Source organism: Mustela putorius, unplaced genomic scaffold (assembly GCF_011764305.1).
Source record: "Mustela putorius furo isolate JIRA1106 unplaced genomic scaffold, ASM1176430v1.1 tig00000139_pilon_pilon_pilon, whole genome shotgun sequence".
Taxonomy (NCBI): Eukaryota; Metazoa; Chordata; class Mammalia; order Carnivora; family Mustelidae; genus Mustela; species Mustela putorius.
Window position 1 is genome coordinate 12,069,007 of NW_025421293.1, and position 10,989 is coordinate 12,079,995.

General features: G+C 53.0%; 1 protein-coding gene across 2 annotated transcripts in view; it reads right to left on the reverse strand.

The window, feature by feature from the left end:
* FOXK1 (forkhead box K1) overlaps positions 1-10,707 on the reverse strand; it is a 62,768-nt gene extending 52,061 nt beyond the window's left edge. For both annotated transcript variants that reach the window (XR_006605275.1, XM_004775028.3), the window contains exon 1: positions 10,075-10,707. Coding sequence is in view for 1 of the 2 variants with exons in the window: in XM_004775028.3 (XP_004775085.2) it covers positions 10,075-10,691 (617 nt within the window). In the remaining variant the exon portion in view is untranslated. The remainder of the gene's footprint in view (positions 1-10,074) is intronic.
* Positions 10,708-10,989: the final 282 nt, after the last annotated feature.

The window sequence follows — 10,989 nt, forward strand, 5'->3', positions numbered from 1 at the left end:
CTAAATTGGTATTATAAAGCCCATACCAAAAAAAGGAGAGAAGAAACACACACACACACACACGCACACACACCCCACCTTTCCTACATGGAAACACTAACCCTTTAGAAAATAAGAAAAAAGATCCCATTCAATATTGACCATCCCCAAGACAAATATATAGAACGTCTGAAATTGACCATAACATATTAAAAAACATAGAAGCTCCAGACAAAGAAAACCGTAAGATAAAGGTGGGGATTAACCCCACTAAAAGGCATCATCAGCAGGGAGTAAAGTGTATGAGTTAGAGCACGGGCACACCCCGTTTCTATAAAGGGCCAGACACTAAGTAAGTTAGGTTTCCAGGCCACACAGTCCTTCTCAACTAAGCAGCCACAGAGACCACGTAAACAAATGGGCGTGGCTGTATTCCCATAAAACTTTATTTATACAAACAAGAGTCTGGCAGGACTGGGCCCACAGGGTGCAGTTTGCTGCCCAGACTGAACAGTGCTGAGACTGGCTAAGTGCCCTCCAGAGCCTTTCCTCTTCTTCCTGGACACACGCCCTCCGCTGGAGTGGTCGTGGCCTCCGCTCTGATCACGGGCACATGGGCACCAGTGGGATCTGCCACTTCCAGGCCAGGGAAACCAACACTCCCCCCACACAACCCTCCTGCAGCCTACTTACCAGACGGTACCGGCTGGGTCCCTCCTTTGCCACACGAAGGACACATTTTCTGACCACAGATTGGAAGCACTGATTTGGGACTGACTGTGAGCCAGATGCTGGAACTGATCTATTACAACCAGCAGCAGCCACAGAAGATTGTGTCTGTAAGTCAACATCCAGTCAATATATACTGCGTGTCCTCCAAGTGCCACGCACTCTGCCGGCACCGGGAATACAACATGCCATGGAGAGCGCAGCCCTGCCCCTATGGGCTGTGCCACTCCCTGCAGGGGAGGACGCGACCCACGGTCACAACACGGAATGACCAGCCACGCTGACCAGTGCCACCTGCTATGAGCAGGAGTCCACGTACATGCCACACGGGACAGGCAGACACACGACACTCATGCGCTTGTTTATAAAGGAACTGCTCAAAAGGAATCCATCAATAACCAATATACGTGGTAAATCCAGGGCTAGAAAGGGCCACAGAGTTTTCAGAAAACTCCCCGCACTAGCAAATGTGTCTCTTCTCTTTATTACCCCCAGGAACCATCTCTTGGGTCCCTTACTTCTTTCCTGGGGCTTCCAGAACTAGAGTAATAAAGGGGAAAATGAAAACTGCCCATTCTCCACTTATCTGCAGTTCAAAGTACTAGACATTGAAGACAATGACCAGCCTCTTCAGCCAGAAGACGCTTCGCAAATGCTTCGGCTGGCTACTTCCTCACTGTAGCCCATGGAATAGCCGTGGGTCTGCCTGAGCCCCAAGCCCAGACCAGAGCAGTCAGTCCTCCTCACCTTGAAGCATACTGCAGAAAAGAACACTTGTGCCTCGGAGGTGAATGGGGTAAACTGAGGCAGCGGCCACAGTCAGGGGCTGGGGATCCAGGCTTGCATGGCCATCAGCACGTGTGGCTACTTAAACTTAAATGAACTTCCAGCTAAAAATTAAAAACCGAGTTCTCAGCCACATTTCAAAGGCTCAGTGGCCACACAAGACTAGAGCCACCATCCTAGACGGCTCAAAGAACATCTCTATCACTGCAGAAAGTTCTCAACTCCGTGAGCTCTCCTGTTGGCTAACCCAAGGGTCAGCAGGTGTGGAAAATCCATTCATGCAGCAATCTGCAGAGAAAAACACAATTGCTAAGAAAACGAGATACTCAGCAGTCTTCCCGCACACTGGGAGTGCGGAAGGGAGGGCTAGAAACGCTCCTGGTTAATACGGCACCAACCAAAGGGAGGTGGACACTCTAGAGGAAAAGATGTTTTGCTCAGGCTGTGATGAGTCACTGTTTCCGGCCTCAGGGATGTACCTGCCAACTGACCGGATATATTCGTGTCCCCAAGGGTAGAGGAGGAGGTATACAAACTTCTGTTCATAGAACTTCATAGCCGGCAACCTGCTTGCTCTGCCATCGGATTCCCTGTTCACGTTCCTTCTAAATCAGCTCCAAGAGCTCATGTGGTTCCCAAGCTCCTTCTCACTGTGTTCCAGACACAGCTTAGTGGGAGCGCACAGAAGGAACCCAAGCTTCATCAGTAAACTACAGTCAAATCATGTGATATGAGGGAGTTTTCCTGGGAAGGCTGTCCATGGATAACTGGTGCTGGTCATTGCCCGCGCGTAAGCGTGAGCCCGAGTCTCACGGGGCTCCCCAGCACTGGGCGCGAGCAGCACTAACCGATGGGCCCATCCAAAGTCATCACGCGCTGACTGCGCGCACACGCGCGCGCGCACACACACACACACACACACAATACGAGATGTAAGCCAAATGATGTTATGAGGTACTAATAAGACCAATGACATCATATGACTCTTTTTTATTTCTGTAAAAATATACCGTCAACTCAACTTTTAGAGCAAATCTGAAATTAAACTATACCAAAATGCCAGATCCTTTCAAAGATTTCTGTTTTCAAATGTGATCTGTTGAGTTTGACGGGGATCAAAATATGCTTTTCTTTATATAATAAGACATACTGACATTAGAAGATCTTCTTAATTCAGTCAATATTTCCCCCAATAATCAATGCATGAAGTAACAAAACCATGCGTGGGTAATTGAAGATGTATTCAAAATGCAAGACAGAGCAATTGATTTTAAACCTAACAGAGTACAAAAGCTCCCTGAAGACGCTTCAGACCCCACAGCACAAGTGACTGTTAAGAAACCACGGCACGTGGGGTGCCTTGGTGGCTCAGTGGGTTAAAGCCTCTGCCTTCGGCTCAGGTCATGATCCTGGGGTCCTGGGATCGAGCCCCGCATCAGGCTCTCTGCTCAGCAGGGAACCTGCTTCCTCCTCTCTCTGTCTGCCTCTCTGCTTACTTGTAATCTCTGTGTGTCAAATAAATAAATAAAATATTAAAAAAAAAAAAAAAGAAACGAAACCACGGCATATCCAGTTTTGGTACAGCATCAAGGAAGGGCATCTACCACCATCCGAAAGCCCATGGAAACAGCCGTCCCCCGGCCAGCCCAGGTCTACAGGAGGCTGGCTTTTCTCCCCATGCTGAACTGAAGCCTATCACAACAGAGGAAAAGTACAAGCACCATGAGATCCCAGCTGTCCTCCACAAGCCAGACAGGAGAGACTTACAAAAAACGAATAGCCCTATTCTCTCGTTCTTTGTTTTGGGAAATACGGTGATTTTATCACAAGAAATGATTCCGGAGATTTGTTTACTCCTGCTGTTTTTAATGGGATCATAAATAAGTATATTTTAACTTCTTGGTTCTCATCTCTAATGCGGTGAGTGTAAGAGACAAACCGCGCCCACACATGAGCTCGCTGGGGTCCCCAGCAAAGTGTGAGGGCGTGAAAGGGCTCTTGGACCCAAAACCTTGGGTCTTCCTGGAACAGACGAAAGCAGGGGGTGGCCGGGGGTAAGAGGTGGCAGGTCACCATTAGCGACGCAGGGACCTGGGCTGAGGGGCCAAGCCGGGCCCGAGTGGGCTGGGGGCAGCTGCTGTGGCTTCCAGCAGAAAGGGGACGGTCCGAGCCCCGTTCCGCACACACGTGTGCAAGGACGAGAGCCTTCCCCGTGGAGGAAATAACGCCCTTTCTGGGAGTGGTTAAACATGTCACCAGTGACTAAGGGGGGATGTTTCTTCTTCATCAAACCATGTATAAAACACGCCTCTCTTCTCTGTGTGCCTCCTGGAAAGTATTCATAGGAGAGAGAAGCCACACGTTTGCAATCAGCTCATGATTTAGTGTGGGAACTGCTACGTCCAAAGACAGGAGTCCTGCTGTCCTGCGGTCGGCCTCCCAGAAGCGGGGCCGCGGAGGCCCAAGGGGCAGAGGCCAACTGCACCCGGCACCCCCACAGCCTCGGTCCAGGCTCCCAGGCGGCTCGCGGCACACCCTCGCGGCTTCCCTTTGTATGTTCACAAAATACGTTTACACCCAGAAATTCCATTTTCTGTCCTTTAAATCCATCAGGAACGTCTTACCAGAAAACCGTAAACTTGCAAAAGGCGAGAGTGCGGCACTGAACGTTAACCACACGAAACCTCCTAGCAAGTCACAATGCCAGGCCCTACTTCCAGGAAATCAAAGTAAAAGCATTTCTATAATCCTCTCATTTTAATATGAAATGCTTTAAATGTAGGGTAATTATGGAGATGAGACATTGCTGTAATTTGAGTTGTCACTAATTTACCAAGTTTATCCCCTGACATTCACAAGATGCAAAAACAGCAAATAGTAAATGACTGTATCTCCAAATCAAAAGCTTTCCTTTAATCTCCGCACATGATCTGAAACAGAGCTGTGTCTCTTTTTCCAAAGCACTAACCGTGAACATCGTTAAAACTCTACAGAATACCCTTGTAGCGTCCACCAACCGTCTCCCTTTATCCACACGAGGCTTTCCTAAATTATTATAATAAATATATAAATAAACATATAAATACATAAATTCAGTTCAGCACACACATCGTGAGAGACCGACGTCTACAATACCATATGTGTTCTCCTGTAAGGGTGACAGGCCGGAAAAACCTCGGCGTGAACTGAATGCTGGAGAGTGGTCCCTATTTTCATTAATAAAACATTCAGGGTCCTAGCCCCCAATTCACTACAGTCCCATAAATCCTCACAAAGGAAGCGACAGAGTAACTCTGGAAAATGTATGTGACCCACAGTGATTGTCAACGAGCCAAAAAACCAGGATAAAGGGTTTACTGAGCAAAAACGCACATGCCAGGTTTGGGCCACACTGCCCAGACACGACGCGGCTGAACCTGCTACAGCTCCGTCTCCGCGGCTCCTGCTCCCAGGGTCCCGGTTTCTCCACGTGGCATTTCTCACTCCTCCAACTTCCACGCCCAGAAGGGCACCAGACCAGAACATTTCTTCCTCAGAGGCTCTTCGGGCTCCTGCTCCTCTCTCTGGTCCCCGCACAGCCCTGCCCACCTCCCCCACACCCCCACACGGGTCCGCTGAGCTGACACCCCCCGCGGCCCGCCGTGTAAACCCCGTGAGGCACAGGGCCCGCTCCCAGGCCGACCGCCAGGGCCAGGTACCGTTGGCTGACTGCCGTCTTCAAGTCTGCAGCAGTTTCCAACGAATTTCAAAGTGACTTCAATCTGGTAACTACCCGTGTGACGGTTAGTAACTAATCCCATACTTTTTTAAGGGACCGGTTGGAAGAGCACTGGGAAACCATATGAAACAAACTCATCTGCAGTGAAATGCTGTGGGGGTCACAGTCACATCCCATCGCGGTCCACGCACAGAAACTATGATCCCTCCCACAGGCCACCCTTCACATGTCCTTCCGGGGGTGGAGCGCACCCACGTGGCTGAGGTGAACAGCTACAGTATGGGCAGTAATCACTTGATGGACCCAGGCAAGGACCACTAGAAGGTGCTAACGTAGACAGACATCTCTGCTTCCTGACAGACACACGCACTAGCGTCTATGAGGGGGCTTCTGGCCCAAAACACATCAACTCTGAGTCTGATCAAATCTCTGGGTCCCACAACTGATTTACAGTAAGCGTACACTAGGGGACCCAGTCCATAAACGCAGGGGGTGGGAACTCTACAGGACAGAGGACCTGTCTCTTCAGCGAGAAAGAAAAAAAGACACAGATGGAGCCTATAGATGACAAGAAATGTAATGACACCAACCAATCACGCTGTCTGATTTAGCTCCTGATCTGAACAAACGCGCCATAAGAAATCTGTGAGGCCGCAAGGGAAATGCAGGCGCTAACAGAAGTTTGATGACAGTAAAAAATTACAATTAACTTTTAAGGTGTGTTCATGACATTGTGGTTAGGTTTCTTAAAAAAAGGATCTTCGGAGTGCCTGGGTGACTCATTGGGTTAAGCCTCTGCCTTCGGCTTGGGTCATGATCTTGGGGTCCTGGGAATGGGCCCGCATCAGGCTCTCTGCTCGGTGGGGAGCCTGCTTTCCCCACTCACGCCCGCCCTCCATCTGACTCTGCCTACTTGTGATCTCTATCAAATAAATAAATAAAATCTTTTTTTTTTTTTTTTTTAAATAGGATCTTCATCTTTTACTGAAGTGTTTACACACGCAAACGATGGGACATCTGTGACCTGCTTCCAGGTCGCCAGGGGGCTGGAGGAAAGATAAGTGGCGACAAAAGTAAAGCAAGCTAGGTCCCGACACGTTAACTGTTGATGATGGGACAGTTACGATCAAGTTCACTGCTCTGTTCTCACGTTTGAAATTTTCGGTAACAGAAAGTGTTAAAAAAGGAAAAAAGAGCCATGCTCATCGCAGAAAGTCTGGGAAATGCAGAATAGTAAAAAGAAAAGAAAGAATCCCATGACCTTACCACTCACCGAGGCTACCACAAACAGAAGTCTTGTTTTTACTGTAATAAATCGAGTAGTTCACATCTATTACAAACATGTTTAAAAAAAAAAAAAAAAAAGAGGGAAGAGCAAGTGAGGGGCTGTGTATGGGCCTGTTTCTGTGTAGTTCACATCCAATTCTAAATCTGACGGTATAAAGGACCACAGTCACCAGGAACCACGCTGGCCCGTGTACCCAGAGAGGGCGGGCCACACAGCCCAGAGGGAAGCTGACTTGCCACCTCTGAAAACCACGCGAAATCGATGACATTGCTTCCTCCACACCCCCGGAAGCTGCAAATTCATTCAGTTAACTCCTATGTTCATTCAACAAACACAATTCAGTTGTGCACCTCCTGCCAGCCAGTTACTGTCCTGGGTGAAAGAGAGCTATTCTCGGCCCAGCCCTCAGGGAGCTCGCGGGCTGGAAGAAATAAATGCTAGACTTGGGGCCCAGAAGCCTTTGCTGAGTCAGGTGGGGGCTGAGTTATAACGGGATGTGCACTCCCTCCCTGGGAGTGTCCAGGAGACTCGGCACAGTGTGGCCACACGGCAGGAGAGCAAGATCACTTCTGAATGGGTCACAAGGAAGGGTCTTCCCGCCAATAATTTAAAAATACTGATCTCTGGGGAAGAACTTGCAGTACTTGCAGTAATAAATGGGGGTAAATTCTGGTATTCATCTTAAGCACACGCTTTCTGCAGTAGGAAAGAAGAGTGAGGAAAGGCATCGTGGGAGCTGTCCCTGGGAGTGGGCAGTGCGAGCAAAGCCTCCCAGGACGGACGTCACCTATCAGGAACTGGCATGCATATCATCACAACGCTAACAAAACAAAACAAAACAACTTCAAGGCTCATGCACCACACTCCACTAAATCCAAGCATAGCAGTCCATGAATTGCCCAGTACAACAAGAATTTTTAATTTATGGGGGCCGCCTGGGTGGCTCAAGCCATTAAGCGTGTGTCTTTGGCTCAGGTCACGATCCCGGAGTCCTGGGATCAAGCCCCACATCGGGCTCCCTGCTCGGCAGGAAGCCTGCCTCTCCCTCTCCCACATTCCCTGCTAATGTTCCCGCTCTTGCTGTGTCTCTGTCAAATAAATGAATACAATCTTTAAAAATTAATTAATTTATGGTAAAGAAACTCATAGCTTCAAACATTAAAGGCAAAACCACGTACCAACGCCCAAGAGGAAATGGACAGTAATTACTACCCTTCTTTAAAAGCCAGTAATGAATTTCCCACTTTGGAGTAACAAAAACGTACATATTCAACTTCCTTGCATTAAATTCATTAAAATTTCTTGATTGCTTTCTATGTGATAGGCCAAAGAGCCTTGATCCAGCGCTAAAAAAGGAGTTTACAACAGCCCACTCCACATATAGGACGACTCAGGTTTACACTCTCTTAAACAGAAAAAACCGTAAGCTAGCTCCAACCGCTAAATGCACAGGTCCACAGGCTCGGCCAATTTTCAGAAGCAAGCAGGAGGAGGGAGACACAGATGCCCCCTGAACGGTTCTCCTCCTGTCTGGTCGTTCTGTTCTCATGCGTTTTACATCACTGCCTACGTGGAGATTGCTCAGAAGCCCAGCCGAAGGCAAACACAGGCACAGTGGGGCAAAGAATGTGGTCAGAGAGCAGTCAAGGGCTCAGGCCGTTGGCCAGAGCACAGAGCTCCACGACGTGCCCACCCAGAAGTCAAGCCCCTTGAACACAAACCAGCCGGGGGTCCACCAGCTCCCACGACACGGTGTAAACGACGGACCTGGTACTGGCCTATTCAGAGGATGATCTGAGGCCTCCGCGAGCTGGCATTCCTTTCCCTCCAGTTAGAGAACAAACTAAAGGGCACCAGATTCAGTAAGCTCGGCCTATTCAGAGGATGATCTGAGGCCTCCGCGAGCTGGCATTCCTTTCCCTCCAGTTAGAGAACAAACTAAAGGGCACCAGATTCAGTAAGCTCGGCCCCAGTCAGGAGCGGACCCACACAGCAGGTGAGCAGGGAGCTCTAAAAATCCCACTGAATCATGGAAAGGTACATCAGCGGAACAGGCCTCTAAGAGCCCGGGGGCAGGGCAGGGATGCGGCTGTTCTGCCTGTCACTTTCTCACAGGAGGAATGAGTGGTTGGCCCTGAAATGTATTTAATGGCCCAGAACAGACACTGAGCAGGTTAGGAAAAGAGAACAAAGTAGTAACAAAGATAAGACAGAATAACTTTGTTACTCACCAAGCCCCGACTTTACCGAAATACATACCTTCTTTCACCTTTGTAAAATAAAGGTATGCTGTCCCTCTCACATCCTAAGCAGGAGTGAGTCATTGTTGAGGCTGCACTGGGAAACCAATGCAATATTTACAACCAAACACAGCGAGACCCTAGAGAGGGGAGAAGTTTACAGAAGCAAGCTTTGGTCGCTGGGAATCACCCCAGCAAAAATCCCCCGGACTCTCTCACAGAAGCATAACTAGACCATCAGAGACAAGGAGGGAACAGGAAGCCCATTGGAGAAATATAAACACTAGTGAGGGGTTCAAGGCACTTACTACACAGAAACAGAAAGTGCCCAAAGAGGAAGCACAGTAGTTAAATAAGTCCTCTCCTGATCAACAGATCCTGAGAAAGCAAGGATCACGGGGCACAGCCCATGGCAGAGAAAAGCGGACCCGGGAACCAGAAGACAAGGGAAAGTGAGTCAATGTCCCTAAAAGTACCCATGGGGCATCTGGGGCCCAGCCATCCCTAAGGCTGCTGGGGGCTGCCTTCTCCCTGCCCTGGCCCCCATCCCTGCTGTTTCCCCTTCCAGCCCAGGAACCCCAGCTGTGCTAGGAAAGCCTGAGTGCTGGGTACCACTGTCCTGTCCCAGAAGCTTCATCTCCAGGGACATTGGAAAGTCAGCACTTCCTGTCCTGGACCCCTGCCCCGGGGATGAGAACGTCTGTTCCCAGCCCAAGTCACTGCCATTCAGACCTGAACCCCCACTGTGGGGAAGTGGGGGGCACACCTCCAACACTGAAACCACCTGATGCCACCCTTTTCAGGAGTGCGTGCAGGGTCGACCTGGGATTCAGACCTGGTGGGGAATGGGGTGAACCTGGGGACCCAGGCTGGCTGAGCCTCAGGGGGGTCCTCTGGTCCAGGACTGGCAGAAGCAAAAGTGACCCTTATAGTTTAGGCCAGGCGGGGCCAGAAGACCCTCGGAGCCCAAGGTCCCGGCAGGCTGGAGGTCGGGAGTGGACCCGGGGTCCAGACTGAGCACGGATTGGACCTGGGTCGGAGAGCGTCCCTGAGGCCCCGGCTGGGCGGGGTCGGAGCCGTCTCTGGTGTCGGGCAGGGCAGGGCAGGGTCGGGCCCGGGCTTGGAGTGACCCCAGGGTCTATCCAATCGGGATACGGATCCAGGGGGTGGTCGGGCCCCGGGCCAGGGTGACCTCCGGGTCCATGCCGGGTCAAAGGCCGAAAGCGACCCCGAGTCGGAGTCGGGCCGAGGATCCTGGTGACCCTGGCGTCCAGCCGGGTCGGGGGTCCACGGGTGGCCCGGGGTCCAGGCCGGGCGGGGGCCGTGGCACTCACTGTTTGGGCAGCTGCAGGGCGGGCGCGCCGCGCCGCTGGAAGGCCCCGTCCACGAAGACGCCGTTCTTGCCGAGGCAGCGCAGGTAGAAGTGCGGCTCCTGGAAGGTGAGCTGCAGGTGGCGCCGCGAGATGAAGCTGGACAGGCCCATGCTCAGGTCCACCGAGCCCTGCGACGAGTTGCGGCCGATGGTGACGCTGGGCTGCCGCATGAGGAACTCGAACTCGCGGCCCTCAAGGCGCGCCAGCGCGGGCCCGGGGCTCCGACGCACCGAGGCGGCCGCCGCGGCCACCAGGGCCTCGCCCGCCGCGGCCCCCGTGCCCGGGCCCGCCGCCGCGCCGCCCGCGGCCCCCGCGATCGCGCCCCCCGCGCCCGCGGCCCCCGCGCTCCCCGCGATCGCGCCCGGCAGCGGCGGCGGCGGCGGCGGCGGTGGCGGCGGCGGGGGCTGGGCGGGCGGCGGCGGCGACGGGGCGGCGGGCCCGGGCGCCGGGGCCGCGGGGGCCGCGGCGGCGGGGAAGGCGGCGGCCGCGGCGGCGGCGGCGCACAGCACGGGGCTGCAGGGCGCCGAGCGCAGCGCCAGCAGGGCGCGGGCCCCGCTGTCCTCGCCGACTTCGGCCATGTTCGCGCAGCTCCGAGCGGCCTCCGGCGGCGGCGCGGCGGCGGGGGGCGGGGCTCCGCGGGGCGCGGGCGGCCGCGGCATCCCGGACCGGATCGCTGCGGAGCGGAGCCGGAGGCCGAACGAGCGCGCGCCCCCTCCCGCCGGCGCTCCCGTGGCGAGCCGGGGAGGTGTCCACGCCGGCCCGCGCACTGCCCTAACCCCGCCGCCGCCCCCGGCCCCAGCTGCCGCCTCGCCCTGAAGGGGTCGCGGAGGGGAACCTCCTGAAAGTTTCCCTGGAAAGTTTTGCTCCAGGCTCCCT